At 48.9% G+C, this 21,102-nt stretch overlaps 1 protein-coding gene across 4 annotated transcripts; it reads left to right on the top strand.

The window, feature by feature from the left end:
• The first annotated feature begins 2,191 nt into the window (after positions 1 to 2,191).
• GBA1 (glucosylceramidase beta 1) lies at positions 2,192 to 21,102 on the top strand. 4 transcript variants are annotated; one of them, XM_007178437.3, is made up of 12 exons: positions 2,192 to 2,350; positions 16,157 to 16,236; positions 16,622 to 16,709; positions 16,958 to 17,149; positions 17,268 to 17,414; positions 17,717 to 17,850; positions 18,076 to 18,248; positions 18,480 to 18,717; positions 19,063 to 19,287; positions 19,646 to 19,809; positions 20,233 to 20,349; positions 20,442 to 21,102. In XM_007178437.3, the coding sequence occupies exons 2-12, from the start codon at positions 16,210 to 16,212 to the stop codon at positions 20,545 to 20,547; spliced, it is 1,611 nt and encodes a 536-aa protein (XP_007178499.1). In that variant the 5' UTR covers positions 2,192 to 2,350; positions 16,157 to 16,209; the 3' UTR covers positions 20,548 to 21,102. The 4 variants fall into 4 exon arrangements, with proteins under 4 accessions (XP_007178499.1, XP_057400051.1, XP_057400044.1 ...); XM_057544068.1 differs by having other exon boundaries at positions 2,194 to 2,350; positions 16,178 to 16,236; XM_057544061.1 differs by having other exon boundaries at positions 2,195 to 2,350; positions 16,102 to 16,236.

Below are 21,102 nucleotides of genomic sequence, written 5' to 3'. Positions count from 1 at the left end.
ACGCTGATATCTGTTTCCAGCTACCACACAATGTCTCTGCCCCTTTTCATAGCCAAACGTTTTTTCTCTTCCTTCCTTCCACTCCTGAACATCCATTCTCTCCTCACCCATTCCCATCAGGCTCCTTCCCCTACCTCTCCCCAGGCACTGCTCTTTTTTTTTTTTTAATTTTTTAATTTTAATTTTAATTTTATTTATTTATTTCTGGCTGTGTTGGGTCTTCGTTGCTGCACGTGGGCTTTCTCTAGTTGCGGCGAGCAGGGGCTACTCTTTGTTGCGGTGCCTGGGCTTCTCATTGTGGTGGCTTCTCTTGTTGCGGAGCACGGGCTCTAGGCACGCGGGCTTCAGTAGTTGTGGCTCGTGGGCTCTAGAGCGCAGGCTCAGTAATTGTGGCGCACGGGCTTAGTTGCGCCGCAGCATGTGGGATCTTCCTGGACCAGGGATCGAACCTGTGTCCCCTGCGTTGGCAGGCAGATTCTTATCCACTGCACCACCAGGGAAGCCCCCAGGCACTGCTCTTGACAAATTTTTCAGTAAGCAAAAAAGTTAGACCCACTGGCCAATTCTCTGCCTGCATTTCACTTGACCTCTAAGAAGCATTTAACCCAGATAATCAGCATCTTTCATCTTGAATTTTTCCCTTTCTTGTCTTTGAAAACATCATACTCTCCTAATTTTTCTCCTACTTTACTGTCTTGGTATCATTTGTCAGAGTTCACACCTCTGCCCAACCGCTTAACACTGGAGGGCTCCAGGGCGCTCCCCTTGGCCCTCTTCTTTTTTCTACCTCCAGTCTGTAAGTGGCCCTATCAAGATCCATGGCTTTAAAGGCCATCTATGTGTTCGTGGATAACTCTCTCCTTTACCTCTCCATGAGCTCCAACCTCCAATTTGACATCTCTGCTTGGATATTTAATGGGCCTCTCAGACTCAACATGGCCACAGTGGAACTCTTGATTCCCACCCCAGCACCTGTTCCTCTTCCAACATTCCCATCTCAATAAGTGGCACCATCACTCACCTAGCTGCACTTTCCATAAGCTTGGGAATCACCCTCATTTCTTCTTTTCCCTCATCCAACACATCTGATCCTACCCTGAATTCATCCATGTCTCACCAGCTACCTAGCCCTAGCCATCACCCTCTCTCCCACCCTCTTGATCTATTTCCATTCTTCCTACAATCCATTCTCCACTCAGCAAAGTGATAAGAAATCATGTCATATTAAAGTTCTGCCTAAATGTACTGGCTTTCCACTGTATTTAGAATAATCTCCAAACTCCTTATGAAACTATGGTCAGGTACAACCTGGTCCACTCTGCTTCAGCCAAACTGCGTTGCACAAGGGCCTTTGCACGAGCTAGCTATTCACCAACACGAAACTCGGTGCCCTATATCTGTTGCTTTCACCTAATTCGGGTCTTAGTTCCATTCTCACGTTTTTGTTGAGCACTCCCCATTCTATCATACCGCCTTGTTTTGAACACCTATCACTATCCAAAATTATCTTGTTTTTGTTTTCTGTGTCGTCCCACAGAATGCAAGCTCCTGAGAGCAGGGGCTTGCTCATTGCACTGGATCTAACACTTAGTAGGTCCTCAAGAAACTCATTAAGTTATTAAAAGGCAGAGTGGGGCCTTGTAAACAGCTTGGAGACCCTATGACTTTGGGGATAGCCGTGGGGCCCTACAGGAGAGGAAGGGGGTAGGGAGAGGCACTGCCCATAGATGGCGTCTGGCTGCAAGGCTTCTTGAATAATTCACCATCATAACAACCCAGCTTCAGGGAGGGAGAGTTAGGGCGCGGCCAGAACGACAAAATGAGGTAGCAGGGAGTGGAGATTGGGATTCCCAACGGGGCAATTTCTGGGCACTGAATGTTCCCTATCCTGAGGCTCCCAAAGTAGGAAGCTCAAGAATCCACCTCAACTTCCGTAAGCTGGACTCATTGAGGGACTTCAATCTCCCCCATCCCTTAGGTTGTGCTGGCGATTGTAAAACGAGACGCATGCGCGCTTCTCGCTTTCCGCGCCCACTTCCCGAACAGACCCCCGGATACGCTTGCGCCCTATTTGGGCTACGGCTGGTCAGCGAAAACAGTCCGTCCCCAGCACAACCAATAAGACGTGAGGAAAGGGCCTGCGTCCCGCCTCCTGACGATTCGGGGGTCTCCCTTCTTGAGCTAGGCCCCGGCCCCGCCCCGCCGGCCCTGCGTGTCTCGCGGCTGCGCGTGGTGGAGGGCAGCCTAGCTCTGCTGAGCCCCCTTCTACCGCCCCGCCCACCCCGCTTTGCAGGCTGCTCTGGGATTTCCCTTCGCCTCCGTTTGGGGCTGCTGTTTCGCTTCGCCGACGGTAGGCGTAATGGATTTTGCACTTTTTGGATCTTAACTCTCCTTTCCCTGCGTCTGCACTTCACCTTTTTATCATCGTTGTTATTATTAATTGTAGGGATGGTTGTATTTTACTAATGAAGAAGAGGGGGAAAATCTTCAAATCCTCTTCTACCCACTTGCTTTTTTGAGGGGTGGAGTGGGAAGAAGGTCTATGTAATTTATCCATTCTTCAATCATCCGACAGATGTTCAATGAGCACGGGACGAGCACCGGGTGCTGTGCTACGTACTGGGGATACAGACTGATCCCCGCCCTACTGGGCTTTCTCACGGACAGATCAGCAGACAAAGGAGTTAGCAGGCCACTGGGTGCTATAACTGACATTAAGCCATTTGTACAATTAATTGCAAATGTAATAAGAGCTACAAAGGAGATGTAAGGGCTCCTCACACACAGGAGGGGTGTGTGTGAGAGGAGAGAATTTCTTGGAGAAAATGACATATGAGCTGAGTTCTGAAAGAAAGATGAATAGGCATTACCTAGGCTAAATGGAGGTGAAGAGTGATGCATAGTAAAGAAGAGCCTTTGAGAGGATTCTGAGGCAGAGAGGATGTAGAACAAGGGGGCCAGTCTGTGGCAGGCTGTAATTGGAGGCTGGTCTCCGTCGTGCCCCTTACAGTCTGATTTCTACACAGCAGCCAAAGTGATCTTTTAAAAATATAAATCTGATGTTGTCACTTCCCTGCCCCAAACTGTCCAGTGAATTTCCATTTTGGAACAAAATTCAGACTCCTCACTGTGGCCACCAAGGCCCTGCAGAATCTGACCCCCAACCTTTTACTCCAAACTCACTTCTTACCACTGTCCCACTCACTCCTTCTGTCCAGCTTCCTTACCCCCTTTTTTTTTTAAGATTTATTTTTTTTTGATGTGGACCATTTTTAAAGTCTTTATTGAATTTGTTACAATGTTGCTTCTGTTTTATGTTTTGGTTTTTTGGCCTAAAGACATGTGGGAATCTTAGCTCCCCCACCAGGGATCGAACCTGCACCCCCTTCATTGGAAGGCTAAGTCCTAACCACTGGACCGCCAGGGAAGTCCCCCTTCCCCTTTATTTTGTTTCATAGTTCTTACGGCCACCTGAAATTACCTGTTTTTTGTCTTCCACCACCACTAGAATATAAGCTCCGTAGGGCCAGGGACTTTATAATCTTATTCATTACTGTATCACCAGGGTCTAGAACAGTGCCTGGCACATAGTAGATGCCCAATTATGATTTGTCAAATATGTGTCTTGGGGAGCGCATAGCAGGGGTGCCCAGCTCATTCAGGGGTGTCAGGAAAATGGTACTGATGGTAGGGACATTAAGGCTGAGGAGTTAATGATGAAAAAGAATAGTTATTCATTTTTTTCAAGAGAGGAGAAGAAAATAACATAGAGCAGAGAGGCAAGATGGAATGTGGCCTATTAGATGAAATGTGATTGGAGCATATGGTCCAAGTGGAGAGGTGAGAAATGAGACTGGAACACAGATGCCAGGTCCCGGTAGCCCTCTTAAAAGGCAGTGTGGAGCCGTTGAAGGATTTTAGGAGGGAGAGTGGTAGCTTCAGAATTTGTATTTTAGTTAGACCATCCAGTTCTTGGAGAATGGATTGGAGGATAAAAGTAGAGTGTAGGAGGCCAAGCAAGAGATGTTTCAGTAGTTTAGAAGAGAATTGACAGGGAGAAGGGTACAGGGAAAGGACAGAGTCAAGGATGAGCCCCAGGTTCTGTGAGGAAGAGGTTCTATTCATGGGGAAAGAAAACACAGGAGGAAAAGTAGGTTTGGCTGGAGGAGATGATGCTCTCATGATGGTCCTGCTGAAGTGTCTGTGAGACACCCAGAGGAAAGGTCTGGAGGGCAGAGTCACATCACAGAGTCCATCCCAGGAGAAGGATTGGGAATGGAAGTGGAGATTGTGGAACCAGAAAACAATTAGGTTAGTCAAAGCCATGGGTTATCTCTGTGGAGAGAGCATGACGTATGACAAGAGAAGGCCTAGGATAAAACCCTAAGGAACAGACAGAAAGGACGCGAAGCCTGCAAAAGAGAAGGAACAGCCAAAGAAGTGGGAGGACATCCAAAGCAGCAGAGTGTGGAGTCATGAAAACAAAAGAGAGTGCTTCTAGGAGGGAGGGGCTATGTGTCAACTGAGGTAAAAAGTCCAGTCAAATAGGGCTGAGCAGGGACTTCCCTGGTGGCGCAGTGGTTAGGAATCCACCTGCCAATGCAGAGGACACGGGTTCGAGCCCTGGTCCGGGAAGATCACACATGTCGCAGAGTGCCACAACTACTGAGCCTGTGCGCCACAACTACTGAGCCTGTGCGCCACAACTACTGAGCCCATGCGCTGCAACTACTGAAGCCCCCGTGCCTAGAGCCTGTGCTCCGCAATAAGAGAAGCCACCGCAATGAGAAGCCCACGCACCGCAACGAAGAGTAGCCCCGCTCGCCGCAACTAGAGAAAGCCCACACGCAGCAACAAAGACCCAACGCAGACCAAAATAAATAAATAAATATATTTATATTAAAAAAAAAAAAGGGCTGAGCACTATTCATTGGACTTAGCAACAGAGGGATCATTAGTGACCTTGGCAAGAGCAGTTTTGGAGCCAGGAGGGTCCAGTATCAGCCCATGGAGTGTAGGAAGTGGAGAGAGGACTCATCAGGTGTAGCAACTCATTCCAGAGGTTTGGCTCTGAGTAATATTACATGCATTGTTGCATGAAATCCTCATAACAACCCACGAGGCAAGAGTTTTGGAGATGAGAAAACTGAAGCTCTGAGAAGTCAAGTAACTTCCCAATATCTCAGTTCTAGTGAGAAATGAAGCAGGGATTTCAATCCTGTATAATCACTCGGGTGTTCATGCTGAAACACCCTTCCTTATTGCCTCTTCTTGAGGGGAACAGGAGAGAAATGGTGGCGGCCGGAGGGAGCAAGGGTGGAGGTAGAGGCCTCGCACAGAAGACTCCTTCTACTGTACCTGGAGGGAAGAAACAAAGCCTGGATAACAATAACAGTAATAATTCCAGCCATCTATATGGAATTTTACAGTTTACAAGGAACACCTCAGATTTTTTTTTTTTTTTGACTGCGTTGGGTCTTTGTTGCTGTGCACAGGCTTTCTCTAGTTGTGGCGAGTGGGGGCTACTCTTCCTTGTGGTGCAGGGGCTTCTCATTGCGGTGGCTTCTCTTGTTACAGAGCACAGGCTCTAGGCGTGTGGGCTCAGTAGTTGTGGCTTGCGGGCTGTAGCGTGCAGGCTCAGTAGTTGTGGTGCCTGGGCTTAGTTGCTCCGTGGCATGTGGGATCTTCCCGGACCGAGGCTCGCTCGAACCTCCGCCCCCTGCATTGGCAGGTGGATTCTTAACCACTGCGCCACCAGGGAAGTCCCTTCTCAGGTACTGTTATCTTCAATGAGCCTCATTACAACCCTGCATGGGAAGCTCAGAACAATAAGGAAGGTGCGAGCAGGCTCACCGTTGTTCAGTATTTGAATCATACTTCCTGTTGACTCCACCAAATCGCCTCAGTTAGGTCTCACTTTCACTGTAATAGTCTTGTTCAGAGTTAACCTCATTCTTCCTGAAGTTCACCACTCCTTTGCTTCAAACTACACCAAGGACAGTCTCTGAAACACTGACAAGCAGAACCTTAAACAGCGAGAGGGTGCAGTTGGTAACTTAACCCATTCATTCATTCAGTAAACTTGAGCCCCGATTCTGTGCTTGTCTCTAAGTGAAGAGTTTTAAGGTTTCAGAGAAATAGTAACCATGAGATTTGCCCTGTGACCATTTATAAACTTACAGAAGACTGAAAATATGCAACTGAAATATCTGGGAGGCTGTATGACATGATGGCTAAGAGCTGCTTGGGCTTCAGAGTAAGACAGACCTGAATTTAGGCTTGACTCTGCCACTCACTTGACCTAAGTCAGTTTTCTCGTCTGTAACGTGGGGTTGTCAGGCTAATGCATGTAATAAGCACTTGTGAAAGATTGACTGTTGGTATCTTGAGAAAAATTATAGGAGAGCATGTGAGGTACAAATACTTTCATTTTGCACTGGGCTTTACCAAGTATGCTATGGTTATTGTTTAAGAGTTGGTTAATCAGGGACTTCCCTGGTGGTCCAGTGGCTAAGGCTCCATGTTCCCAATGCAGAGGGCCCAGGTTCAATCCCTGGTCAGGGAACTAGATCCCATATCCCGCAACTAAGTTTCCGCGTGCTGCAATTAAGACCCAGTGCAGCCAAATAAATAAATAAATAAATATTTAAAAAAAATAGTTGGTTAATCAAACTAACTTTATTGCCATAATCATTTGGCAACATATACATGTATCAAGTCATCAGTTCTACGCCTTAAACTTACACACTTACACAGTGTTACGTCAATTATATCTCAATAGAGCTGAAAAAAAAAAGTTGGTTAATCAGATGAATCCAAGGGTGAAGCCACACCCTAGCAATTAAGGGGCAGAAGGGTCTCACTGGAGAAACAAGTTATTTGGTGTCATTAATCAGGAGGAGTGGTGTATCTTCAGATCAGAAACCAGAGCTGAAAGGACAGGTTCCAGGTTGACTGGTAAGGTTTATCCATTCATTCATCTCTTAAGTATTTTTTGAGCACCTACTCTGCTATGCATGGCATAAGAGTGTCTCTCTTTGACTTGACCATGGAGGTGACAGTGGAACTGGGAGGAGGCACCCTCCTTGGGGAGTTGATCTGAGACCTAAAGAGCAAGGGGCCTGTGACATGGTACTTGCCAGGCTCCAGGGCTGGAGTTTGCTATCTGAGTCAAGCCTACAGCTCGTCACAGGGCTGGCTGAAGTGGGATCAGAACTCTTGTGCTGGGTCAGCCAAACTATTTTTGTATTTCTGCTTTTCGCTTATATTTATTTCCCAGTTGTCCTCCCTTGGTGTTTAGCTAAGTCTTTTAAAAGTGCTGTGCAGAGGGCTTCCCTGGTGGTGCAGTGGTTAAGAATCTGCCTGCCAATGCAGGGGACATGGGTTCGAGCCCTGGCCCGGGAAGATCCCACATGCCGTGGAGCAAATAAACCCATGTGCCACAACTACTGAGCCTGCGCTCTAGAGCCCACAAACCATGACTACTGAGCCGACGTGCCACAACTACTGAAGCCCATGAGCCTAGAGCCCGTGCTCCGCAACAACAGAAGCCACCGCAATGAGAAGCCCGCGCACTGCAATGAAGAGTAGCCCCCGTTCGCCCGCATTAGAGAAAGCCCACGCACAGCAACAAAGACCCAATACAGCCAAAAATAAATAAATTAAAAAAAAAAAAAAAAGTGCTGTGCAGGGACTTCCCTGGCGGTCCAGTGGTTAAGGCTCCGCACTTCCACTGCAGGGACACAGGTTCGATCCCTGGTCGGGGAACTAAGATCCCACATGCCTTACGGCACAGCCAAAAAAAAATTAAAAATAAAATAAAAGTGCTGTGTAAAGGGGACCGAGGAATGCATTTGTGGCCACCTTGTACGTCCCTAGTGGCCACTGCAACCTGGGCGTTTGAGGTGACTCCCCTAAGGGCAGTGGTTCTCAGTCGCCCCCTAGAGGGCATTTTGGAAACGTGTCTTTAGTGGAGACCAGGATTAGGAGGCACTTTGAGAATTTAGTGGAAAGAGGACAGGAAAGGTAGACCACCTATAACATGGAGGACAGTCCTGAACAAAGAAGAATTGTCTCTCATTCTACTTGACTTTGGAATGTTCTGCTCAACAGTATATGCAAAGGGCTTCCCTGGGGGCTCAGTGGTTAAGAATCCACCTGCCAATGCAGGGGACACAGGTTCGTGCCCTGGTCCGGGAAGATCCCACATGCCACGGAGCAACTAAGCCCGTGTGCCACAACTACTGAGCCTGCGCTCTAGAGCCTGTGAACCACAGCTACTGAGCCCACGTGTCACAACTACTGAAGCCCGCACGCCTAGAGCCCATGCTCCGCAACAAGAGAAGCCACTTCAGTGAGAAGCCTGCGCACCACAATGAAGAGTAGCCCCCACTCGCCGCAACTAGAGAGAGCCCATGCACAGCAACGAAAACCCAATGCAGGCAAATAAATAAATAAATTTATTAAAACAACAACAACAATATATGCAAATATAAAATCAAATATAAATCAGCAGGACTTCATTATATAATAATGCAGAAAAGTTTTACAAGTTGTTTTTTTGTTTTTTGGAACAGCCCAATAATTTAGGAGGAGATCATTATGGAGAAGGAAGCTTAAATAAAATACATTGTCTTGACATTATTGCATCTGTCTACTCAGTGTATTAGAGCACTTCCAGCTATGCAATATACTTAGTTTAAAAGAGTTTCAATGCAGTAGTGTACCTGCAAAAGCAATGAACCAACTGCAAATATGTAATAAAAGTAAAGTTTTTTTACTAGCTTCATTGAGGTGTGATTTACATACTATAAAAGTTTCTCCTTTAAGTGTACAGTTCAATGATTTTGAGTAAATTTACAGAGTTTTGCAACAGTTAATCTCCATTCCCACTCCAGCCCCAGACAAGCACTAATCTATTTTCTGTCTACAGATTTGCTTACTCTGGAATTTCATATAAATGGAATCACACAATGTGTGGTCTTTTTGTCTGGCTTCTTTCACTTAACATGATGTTTTTGAGGTACATTCATATTGTAGCATGTATCAGTATTTTGTTCCTTTTTATTGCTGAATAGTATTCCATTTAATGAAATACCACAATTTGTGTATTTATTCACCAGCTGATGGACATTTAGTTTGTTTCCATAAATAACGCTGCTGTAAATATTCATGTGCAAGTCTTCAGGTGGACAAATGTTTTCATTTCTTTTAAGTAGATACCTAGAAATGGAGTTGCTGGGTCATATGGTAACTCTATGTTTAACATTTTGAGAAACTGCCAAACTGTTTTCCAAAGTGGCTGCACCACTTTACATTCCCACGGTAACATATGAGCATTCTAATTTCTGCACATACTTGCTAACACTTGTTATTGTCTGTCTTTTTGATCATAGCCATCCTAGTGCATATGAGGTGGTATCACATAGTGGTTTTGATTTGCGTTTCCTTAATGACTAATGTTGTCAAGCATCTTTTCATGCGCTTGTTGCCCATTTTTATATTATCTTTGGAGAAAATCTGTTCAAGTCCTTTGCCCATTTTTTTTTTTTTTTTTTAAGTAACTAGTTAAGTAAGTTGTTTTTATTATTTATTTATTTATTATTTTTTTTTATGGCTGTGTTGGGTCTTCGTTTCTGTGCGAGGGCTTTCTCTAGTTGCGGCAAGCGGGGGCCACTCTTCATCGCGGTGCGCTGGCCTTTCACTGTCGCGGCCTCTCTTGTTGCGGATCACAGGCTCCAGACGCGCAGGCTCAGCAGTTGTGGCTCACGGGCCCAGTTGCTCCGCGGCATGTGGGATCTTCCCAGACCAGGGCTCGAACCCGTGTCCCCTGCATTGGCAGGCAGATTCTCAACCACTGCGCCACCAGGGAAGCCCCCTTTGCCCATTTTTTAATTGGGTTATCTTCTTATTACTGAGTTATAAGAGTTCTTTATATATTTTGGATACTAGGCCTTTATCAGAGATATGATTTGAAAGTATTTTATCCCATTTTGTGGGATGTCTTTTCACTTTCTTGATTACATCCTTTGAAACACAAACACTTTTCATTTTGATGAAGTCCAATTTATCTTTTTTTTTCTGTCATTTGTGTTTTGGAATCGTAAATAAGAAACCATTGTCTAAAGAGATTCTGGACTTAAGCTATAAGAAGATGAGACTTCTGGAAACCTTGGGAGGAAGTAAGAGTATTTATGTGTGGGAGGGACATGACTTATTGGAAGCCAGGGGACGGACTATGGCAGATTGCCTCCTAGATGGCCCCCAAATGATCCCCACCTCCTGGTGTTTACACCTTTATTTAGCCCCTCTGCCCCACACACATCTGTATAGAAGACCTGTGTAACCAATAGGATATTGTGAAAATGATACTGTGTGACTCCTGAGGCTAGGACCTTGTGGCTTCTGCCTTACTCTCTCTTAGATGACTCACTGGAGAGGAATCCAGCTGTCATGTTGTGAGGACACTCAAGCAGCCCTATGAATTATTCCACATGGTAGGGAACGGAGGCCTTCTGCCAACAGCCAGCCCCAGTTCACCACCTATGTTATTGGCTTAACTTGGAAGCAGAGCCTCAGCCCAGTCAAGCCTACTACAGATGATAGCAGCCCTGACCAACATCTTGGCTACAATCTTTTGAGAAGCCTCAAGTCTGAACCATCCAGATGAGCCACTCCTGAATTCCTTACCCACAGAAACTATGTGAGATAACAAATGTTTGTTGTTGCCTAAAACAAAAGAAAAAGAAACCACTGGCTAATCCAAGGTCACAAAGATTTACTCCTAGCCTTCCTTCTTCCAGAAATTTAAGAGTTTTAGCTCTTACATTTAAGTCTATGATCCATTTTGCTTTGATTTTTGATTATGGAGTGAGGTAAGGGTCTAAGTTTATCTTTTTTTTAAAATAAATTTATTTATTTATATATATATTTTTTTAATTTTTGGCTGCTTTGGGTCTTCGTTGCTGCGCACAGGCTTTCTCTAGTTGCGGTGAGCGGGGTTTTCTCTTGTTGCGGAGCACCGGCTCTAGGCGCGCGGACTTCAGTAGTTGTGGCACGCGGGCTCAGTAGTTGTGGCTCGTGGGCTCTGGAGTGCAGGCTCAGTAGTTGTGGCACACGGGCTTAGTTGCCCTGCGGCATGTGGGATCTTCCCGGACCAGGGCTCGAACCCATATCCCCTGCATTGGCAGGCGAATTCTTAACCCCTGCGCCACCAGGGAAGTCCCTAAGTTTGTCTTTTTGCATGATAGCTAGTCATCTCAGCACCGTTTGTTGAAAAGACTGTCCTTTTCCTTACTGAATTGCTAAGGCCTAGAATCAAATAGTAAATTTGTGAAGACATGTGGAATGCACTGAATCTTATTCATAAAGATTGACTCTTAAGGGGCTTCCCTGGTGGCGCAGTGGTTAAGAGTCCGCCTGCCAATGCAGGGGACATGGGTTCGAGCCCTGGTCCAGGAAGATCCCACATGCCGCGGAGCAACTAAGCCCGTGAGCCACAAATACTGAGCCTGCGCTCTAGAGCCTGCGAGCCACAACTACTAAAGCCCGCACGCCTAGAGCCCGGGCTCCACAACAAGAGAAGCCACCGCAGTGAGAGGCCTGCGCACCTCAACAAATAGTAGCCCCTGCACGCCTCAACTAGAGAAAGCCCGTGGGCAGCGATGAAGACCCAACACAGCCAAATAAATAAATAAATAATTTTTGCTTCTGTTAAATCCTAATTTATTCCATTTAGGTTAGTACATATCTGACTATTTTATAATGTCTTGTAGGTAATCATGCCTAAGCATTTACTTATTGAAAACATATTTTGCTATAAAAAATAGTCTCATTATCTTTCCTTTATATGCCAATTAAGGCAACTATATTGATTCTCTTAAATTGTGTGTGTAGGTAAGTCATAGTATCTATACGTTCATTTCAGGATAGTAGAGAGTATGTGAGGAAATACTTTTTATGAAAAGGGGTGCTCAGGCTGTTGTGCTGAGATCTCCCAGGACAGGGAGAGTGAAGCTTGGGAAGAGAGGCACACCTGCCTCTCCCCAGCTGAAAATCAATCCATCTTGCCCAACCTGGGAGTCCTGGATTCTGTTTCATTATTGACAAGTTATCCCCTGACAAATGCCTTTGAAGAACACAGATCCAGAAATGTTGCCATGTAGCCAGCACTTCAGAAGCCAACTTGGGCTTCATTTTGAGCAGGTAAAACACGTGTAGAAAACACGGGACGATTTTAAAACAGTACAAAACAAACGCTGCAGACCAGCACAGCAGCTTTTGAAAATAACCAGCAGCTAATGTAGCATTTGGCACACCGGAGGCACTCATCAAATGTGTGATGTGTGTCATAGGACCCTGGATACAAATCTTATCGGACGCAAGTCCGTGTGCCCAACGCGTAGTGAGGCCAAACAATACCAAAACGTCGGAGTTTGGAGAGAGAAAGGTTTATTGCAGGGCCGTGCAAGGAGACGGGTGGCTCATGCCTTAAAAACCCCAACTCCCCGAAAGAAAGCTTTCAGCAAAGCTCGTTTATAGGAAAGGTGAGGGAGGGCTGCGGTTAGTTGTTGCAGACTTCTTTGGTGTCAGATGCTTTGTTCTTGAGGTCAGGTCACGACGTTCCTGTAAACCTCCACCAAAACAAATGTTATTCTCTGTTCTGACGAGAAAGGGCAAGGTCCCAAAGGCTCAACCTTTACCCTCTGGGGTCCAGGCCCTGGCTAAAGGAGGGGGTCCTTGTGAGGGCTAGTTATCCTGCCCGGGAGCATTCATCCAGCCCCTGGTCTGGGTCCTCCCGCCAGTGCCCAGGCCCGGCTGAAGAGGCAGATCTCATCTGGCGGCACCCTCAGGGCCAGGTCCCCAGACCCTGCCCAGCCGTCATCACTGAGGGAGCCAGGTGCCCAAGGATCCAGCTGGCCCTCTGGCTTTTCATTTACACTGGAGAGAATGATTTGTATAGGATCGATAGGAATACATGTTGTAGCAAATACCAGTCAGGTGAATTCCCAGCTCACAACGATTGCCCTTCTTTGAGAATAGCCCCAACCACAGAGGTGGACCTCAAGTAATGATGTGCAGTGTCCTTGCAGCTTTTTTTTTTTTTTGTCCTTGCAGCTTAACCCTGACCTCTGGCCACCTCCTAGCGGGAGACAACTGATCTAAGCTGTACCAATTTCAGAAATGTGAAGGGAGAGACTGAAGCTGGTTGAAGCTGTTACCTTTTTTAAAAATTTATTTTAATTAATTAATTAATTAAAAATTTTGGCTGCATTGGGTCTTCGTTGCTGCGCGCAGGCTTTCTCTAACTGCGGAGAGCAGGGCTCTTCGTTGCGGTGCACAGGCTTCTCATTGCAGTGGTTTCTCTTGTTGTGGAGCACGGGCTCTAGGCGTGCGGGCTTCAGTAGTTGCAGCACGCGGGCTCAGTAGTTGTGGCTCACGGGCTCTAGAGCGTAGGCTCAGTAGTTGTGGTGCACAGGCTTAGTTGCTCCGCGGCATGTGGGATCTTCCCAGAGCAGGGCTCAAACCCGTGTCCCCTGCATTGGCAGGCGGATTCTTAACCACGATGCTACCAGGGAAGTCCCTGAAGCTGTTACCTTAATGACAGTGTCCATATACTGCAGGTGCTGAGGCCTCCATGGCCTGGGACCCATGGAGACCACCACTGCCATTAGGCTGCACAGGCGGGGATGGGGGAGAGATTTGCTGCTGCTTCGAGGCCTGGACCCGGCCAGTGGGTGGCCGTGGTGAGGGCTTGTAGCTCTGCGGGACACAGCCCTCAGCCTGTCCCCGGGGCACCCCAGCTCACCCACTGGCCCCGCGGCTGGAGAGCCTGGAGGGTCCCGGCGAGAAGGCCGAGATCTGCCTCGGCCTAACCCACTCTCTGCTGAGAGGACCACTGCCAGGCTGACTGTTGGCGGAGCGGGACCTCTACCCGCGGCGCTCAGGGTCTCGCACTAACAGCTGTGAGCTAAGGGCTGTGTGCCCGCCCCGCCTCATTACAAATCCAGGTTCCACCACCGAGTAGTCAAGCGACTTTGGGCAAGTTCATGACCTTTCAGAGTCTTAGGTTCCTCATCTCTAAAATGGAGAAAATAATAGTATCTGCCACGTGAGAATAAAACGAGACTATGAACATAGAGTAGCACAGAGTAAGTACTCAATAAATATTAGCCCTTATTATAACCAACTTTATTTAGAAAATAAAATATAAAAGCCTCAAGGGCAGACCACATTGTGAGAGAAGAAACAAGACACTCACAAACTCTGTGCCTGCAGAGGGAAACAGGGAGGGGAGTGGGGCTGTAAGGCCAACAGAGCACATAGCACAGGGAGATCAGCTCTGTGCTTTGTGACCACCTAGAGGGGTGGGATAGGGAGGGTGGGAGGGAGGGAGATGCAAGAGGGAAGAGATATGGGGACATATGTATATGTATAACTGATTCACTTTGTTATACAGCAGAAACTAACACACCATTGTAAAGCAATTATACTCCAATAAAGATGTTAAAAAATAAATAAATAAAGCCAACAGAGGAGATAGGGGCAAATGTAGTATGTACTTAATATCAATAAATATTTGTGGAGTGAGTGAACTAGAGGGAAATAAGATCACCTGCCCTCCTCCCAAGAACAAGCCCTGTGCAACATTTCCTGGAAAAACAGGAAGTCTAGATGGGGCAGATTTGACCTAGTGATGATGGTTCAGTTCAATGCAACAAGCTGGCACCTACCCACCCTGTGCCAGGCCTTCTACTTAGAATGAGTAAGCCATTCCTTTGGGGGAACTCCAAGCTCCTTCCATAAACACAGCCCTAACTTGTTGCAGTGTTTGGTGCCAAGCAGTGTGCTAGACACACATTATCATACTTACACACCTCACAGCAATTCTGTGAGATAGGAGTTATCTCTCCCCTTTTATAGATGAGAAACAGAGGCTTAGAGTGATTAAGTAATTTACTGAAGGTCAAACAGCCAGTAAGTGGTAGAGCCAGGATTCAAACCAAGCTCGTCTCACTGGGACTGTATTCAGTATAGTCTATATTCAGTATAGTCTCAGTGAGACTATAGCTCCTATAGGGCTACAGGAACCTAGAAGAAGAAATGTTCAATTTTGCCTGGAGTGTGTCTGGAAAGACTTCACTGAGAGAATTTAAAAAAACAAAAAGGCACAACAAACAACTGGTTCCCAAGTGTCTACTGTGTACCAGGCACTGTGCTTATCTCCCTGATTTCAGTAGTGACCTGGTGAGGTGGTGGTATTCCCTCCATTTTACAGGTGAGGAAGTAGGCTCAGAGAGCTGTAGTCAGTCAGGTCATAATTGTGTGTGTCACTCCCACTGAATCAATATGATGTGGCCCATGAGGCAACACCATGGACAACCCCCTTGTCACATCCACTGAGGATGCAGCTTTGTACCACACTTTCCAGTTTCTGAACTACTTTACACAACCTCCCTGTCCTGTGATTTCCTTCTCATCTGCATCTGATGATGAAACAAATGAGGACTGGAGAAGCACTGTCCCTCTGCCCAGGGCCCATCGTCCCTGCACTTCTCTGGTTAATATTCCCTAAACCTCACCTCTTCTCCTCCATGAAACCTTCCAGGATAACCCCAGCATGAAGGGTCTCTCTGTGCACACCTGTTACCGATTTTGTCTTTATCTGTAACCATCCGTGTAAGAGTCTGACTCTTATAAGCCTTCTGAACCTCAATAGGGCAAAGACTTCTTAATCATCTCTCAGTATTTTGGCCTCAGTATTTTGCACAGTGAACCTCTTTTATTAGTATCACCTTTATTAGCATGACTTTAAAATTTTTTCTCAAGAAAGCAATGTTCCTGCTGTGGTTCCCATCCTTTGGGATTCGGGAACCTCTACCCAATCCTTCATTCAGATCTTTCATCTAGATTCTTCCTAAAATTGTCATCCATACATGCCTTCCAGAATTTCATAGGGTGTATAATCACCAACAGCCCGGAGGAAGACAGTCAGTCGCCCTTTACAAGTATGGTTGCGATTGCCTCACTTCTTGTGTCATGTGACTCTCCCATAGTTATCACATGACACATCCACTCCATTTTGCTGTAATTAACCCGCAGGGCTCATCTGGTGCGTATAGCTACCTCAGGCTACTGCACCCCTGTTTTTATTTAGCTGATACTCTATCCCTTCGAGGTTTGGGAACCCCGCAGTCTTCTCATCTGGTGATGGAGCTTTCAAGTCCTTCCAGAGAGGTGAGTGGGCCAGGGCTCCCAAATGGTCTTGTCGCTCTTTCTGGAATCCTGGCCATCCAGGCTCTGGAATTCAGTGAACGACACACTCTCCTCGAAACCAGGCCATCACGGCCCTTTGATGGAGGGACAGATGGAGGGAAGGTGAGGTTGAGGGAGAAATGGTTAGGAAGAGGGGTGGAGGAGGGTCCTGGTCGGGGTGGGCAGAGAGCTATTACTAGCAGAGGGCTTGGAGGGTGTCTGGACCCAGGTGTCTGTGGGCTTTGTTCCATTCTATTAAAGGTGGGAGACTAGGCTGGGTGCCCACAGGCAGTCGAGCCCTGCCTGGGAGAGTAGATGAGAGGTGGAGAGGGGCTTGCCTTCTAGCCTCTCCTCATTCTGTTCTCAGGAGTGTCCCAAGCCCCGGGACAGAGTAGGCATCTTGGCTCCCAGCCTCATGGGATTGCTTCTACTTCAGGCCGTGTCGTGGGCATCAGGTGAGTCAAGGAGGAGGGAGGGAGCCCCGAGGCCCCCTTCTGCCTTATGGTCCTTTGGTAGTCTCTGGCATACTGGTGGTGGACTTCATTAGATGCTCACTAAACCCTTTTGAGTGACTGAGATCAACTGTGGGGTACATCAAGAGAATCTTTGAAATCAGTATTCAGTCTTTCCTTCCAACTAGTGTGTCCCTTCTCCCCATCTTCATCCTTCAGCCCTTGCCTCTCTTGTGCTCTCTCCCTCCCAGGTGCCCGCCCCTGCAGCCCTAAAAGCTTTGGCTACAGCTCAGTGGTCTGTGTCTGCAATGCTACATACTGTGACTCTCTTGACCCCCTGACCCTGCCTGACCCTGGTACCTTCAGCCGCTTTGAGAGCACACGCAGTGGGCGCCGAATGGAGCTGAGTCTGGGGACCATCCAGGCCAACCGCACAGGCACAGGTAACCACTACACCCCTCACCCAGGCTGGGGTCCTCCTGCAGCTAAATCATGCCAGCGATCACCATGGAGTTTCTCCCCTGTGCACTGACACCCTTTATTCCCTATGGATGTCCTCAGGGCTGCTATTGACCCTGCAGCCAGATCAGAAGTTCCAGAAAGTGAAGGGTTTTGGAGGGGCCATGACAGATGCTGCTGCTCTCAACATCCTTGCCCTGTCACCTCCTGCACGGGATTTACTACTCAAATCGTACTTCTCTAAAGAAGGTAAGGAGGAAGGGGACAAGATGACATAGTGCAATTGACACTTTGACCTTTCCTTTGACCCTGACATCCACCCATCCCTGACATTTGGGTCTCTGTTAATGCCCAGTGAAAAAAAAGATTGTCCTACCCATCTTCTGCTGAGTGCCTGGGGCCTCTCAGGCTCAGAAGGTCTGCGCTTCACCCAGAGCCCAAGTTCCCCTTGGCCCTGACTCAGACATAATTTAGGACCGGCAAGTGGTAGACAATGCCCCACATTCTCCTACTGACTCAGACACACATATCTTGGTCTTCTTTTTCTGCAGGAATCGAATACAACATCATGCGGGTCCCCATGGCCAGCTGTGACTTCTCCATCCGCACCTACACCTATGCTGACACCCCTGATGACTTCCAGTTGCTCAACTTCAGCCTCCCAGAGGAAGATGTCAAGCTCAAGGTGGGCACTCTGGCTGCCTCAGGCCCCAGTGGCATTGATGCCTGGTGGTTGAGAGGCCTCAGGCTAGAGCAGTCTGCAGAGAGACATAGAACGTGCCCCCTGCTCTCTGTGTTCTGTCCTGGGGTGGGAGGGCAGAGGCTGATAGCTAGGCCTGATACACTGGTTGGGCCAGTCTGTTTATGTTCCAACTCTGGATGTCTCTCTCCTCACCACCTTTGTTTCTAGATACCCCTGATCCACCAAGCCCTGGAGTTGGCCCAGCGCCCTGTCTCACTCTTTGCCAGTCCCTGGACATCACCCACTTGGCTCAAGACCAATGGGGCAGTGAATGGGAAGGGGACACTCAAGGGTCATCCAGGGGATCTCTACCACCAGACCTGGGCCAGATACTTTGTCAAGTAAGGGAACAGCAGGGCCATGGGGTCCGGACCAGCCTCCCCTCTCGGACACCCTGGTCTACGTCCCAGCCCTTGATCTGGTTCCGCCTCCAGATCTCCTCAGCTCACCTTTCTACCTTCTGGGTCTTTCAGAATCAGGCCCTTCAGTTTTCCCTACCCAGTCAGGCCTCCTATTCCCCAGGGTCTTGGTTCCCTGTCTTGGCCATGATCACACACCTTTTCCCTTGCCAGGTTCCTAGATGCCTATGCTGAGCACAAGTTACAGTTCTGGGCAGTGACAGCTGAGAACGAGCCTTCTGCAGGGCTATTTAGCGGGTACCCCTTCCAGTGCCTGGGCTTCACCCCTGAACACCAGCGAGACTTCATCGCCCGTGACCTGGGTCCCACCCTCGCCAACAGTACACACCGCAATGTCCGACTGCTCATGCTAGATGACCAACGCTTGCTGCTGCCCCACTGGGCCCAGGTGGTAAGGACCGGGAGCTCCATGGGTACCCTAGTGACCCCCAAGTCCAGCATCCGAATGGCTGGCTCCCGTACAGAGTGCCTTCCCTGCCCCAACTCTTGATTCCTAGAGCACCCTGGCTGGGACCAGGTGCCCAGGTGGCACCCCTGGGGTGCTGGTGGTGGTGGTGATCCCCCTCTGGATCTCCAGGGCCCCATGAATCTCCACGGTTGTCACTTTAACCCCCTCTAAGTTGTGTTCATCCCACTGCCCACTTCTCAGGTCCTAATGCCTCTTCCAGAACCCTTTGTGCAGGACCCAGGCTCGGTGGCTCTCTTTCCCCAGTAGTCCTTTCCTTTCCCTGTACAGGTGCTGGCAGACCCAGAGGCAGCTAAGTATGTTCATGGCATCGCTGTACATTGGTACCTGGACTTTCTGGCTCCAGCAAAAGCCACCCTGGGGGAGACACATCGCCTGTTCCCCGACACCATGCTCTTTGCCTCAGAGGCCTGTGTGGGCTCCAAGTTCTGGGAGCAGAGCGTGCGGCTGGGCTCCTGGGATCGAGGGGTGCAGTACAGCCACAGCATCATCACGGTGAATCACCTCAGCCTCCCTTTTCGCAAAGCAGACCCCCTCAGACCCCTTGCTAGTCTCACCAAAGGCTCCTCTCCAGCTTTTCCCCAGCTGGCTTACTCTTTGGAGCAAATTTTGGGATATCATGATCCCCTCTGTTGCCTTCCCTTCACAGATCTGCACACCCCATCACCCTCGTTCCAAATGCTTGAGCAGTTACATCGGCCTCAGATTCCTCAGCTTCTCTGGCGATGCCTCTGTCCTCACAATCCCTCCCTCCTTAGATATTACTCCCCTCACAAGGTTGAGGCACCATAGCCTGTCTCCCTCATGTGACACTTAACTGGGGGCCTTTGTCTCTGCCCTGTTCCTACCCTAGAACCTCCTCTACCATGTGGTCGGCTGGACTGACTGGAACCTCGCCCTAAACCCTGAGGGGGGACCCAATTGGGTGCGCAACTTTGTCGACAGCCCCATCATCGTGGACATCGCCAAGGACACATTTTACAAACAGCCCATGTTTTACCACCTTGGCCACTTCAGGTGAGTGGAGGGCGGGCACCCCCACTCCACACCAGTCCTAGCATCTTCTGCACTGGGATTGTATCCCCGGCCCCCGCCCCCATCCCCCACCCCCAGTGAAGAAGCAGGAAGGTGCTGAGGGTGGGAACTTTGGGAGCAGCACGCATGTCCCTCTTGCACCATCTAGGCAGGTAGTGACTAGCTGGCATTCGAGACACAGACCATCCCTGAATGCCCGATGCTGGGGCTGGGAGGCGGGAGGGCAGGGCACGCCCAGCCGCACGGCTCGAGGCCTGGAGAGTTAGGGCAGAGCTTTGGAAGGGTTCTAGGGGGAGGGGGTAGGTGGTAGGGAAGATCACTTCTTAAGTGAGAGACTGATGGGAGCTGCCCTCAGGGCCAGGGGGGCTGGGCTGGGGTCCCTGACGATGCCTGTTCCCACTTCAGCAAGTTCATTCCTGAGGGCTCCCAGAGAGTGGGGCTGGTTGCCAGTGAGAAGAATGACTTGGACACAGTGGCACTGATACATCCCGATGGCTCTGCAGTTGTGGTCGTGCTAAACCGGTGAGAGCAGTGGGGCCTGGGAACTGGGCTGAAGACAAGACGGTGGGCTTGGCGGGATCACACGCTCAGCTTCTCCTCCCCACCTCCCCCAGCTCCTCTAAGGATGTGCCTCTTACCATCAAGGACCCTGCGGTGGGCTTCGTGGAAACTATCTCACCTGGCTACTCCATTCACACCTACCTGTGGCGTCGCCAGTGATGGAACAGATACCCAAGCAGGCGCCTAGGCTCAGCATGGACATCAAAGGGATAGAGTCAGCTCACATGCTGTCTGTGGCTACAGAGGGTACAGCAGGACTGGGGGGGAGCTTAAGTGACGTAAGCCCAGAGGCAGTGGTTTGGGTGACTCACTCTCCCCTCTAGTTGGTGCCAGGGGCTGAAGGCCCCTAGGGAAAGGACCGGGAGGCCCCAGTGGTCCTCCACCCCCATGCTTGTGTGAGTGTGTGCTGTGTGCTGGTTGCCTGTGGAAACTGGGCCCAGGCCCAGGGTGAGCTCACTGTCTGTACAAACACAGGGGTGGGGGGTGGATGGCAAGAGAGGTTAAGGAAAGGAAGAGACTAGGAAAGCTGAACCCAAAACTGGGAAGTGCTTGTCTTTCTTGGAGATGCAGAACCAGGCCCATGCAGATGTCAGCACCAGGGCACAGGCAGCGAAAGAAGCCAAGCACCAGTGGGTAGACTCAAGCACCCAGATGGCCCCCTTGGTCCAGCGAGGAAAAATGGCAGCCTCTTAAAGGAGAGAATGTCTGATCCCA

Source organism: Balaenoptera acutorostrata, chromosome 1 (genome assembly GCF_949987535.1).
Source record: "Balaenoptera acutorostrata chromosome 1, mBalAcu1.1, whole genome shotgun sequence".
NCBI classification, from domain to species: Eukaryota; Metazoa; Chordata; class Mammalia; order Artiodactyla; family Balaenopteridae; genus Balaenoptera; species Balaenoptera acutorostrata.
Note: the sequence above shows the minus strand (reverse complement) of the source record. Positions and strands in the feature narration are given on the sequence as shown.

Excerpts from the sequence above, each read along its gene's own strand:
- GBA1 (XM_007178437.3), top strand. The coding sequence starts at position 16,210 with ATGGAGCTTTCAAGTCCTTCCAGAGAG. Across the intron at positions 16,237-16,621 it reads TTTCAAGTCCTTCCAGAGAG|GAGTGTCCCAAGCCCCGGGA; the intron begins GTGAGTGGGCCA and ends TTCTGTTCTCAG. Across the intron at positions 19,810-20,232 it reads TACCACCTTGGCCACTTCAG|CAAGTTCATTCCTGAGGGCT; the intron begins GTGAGTGGAGGG and ends TTCCCACTTCAG.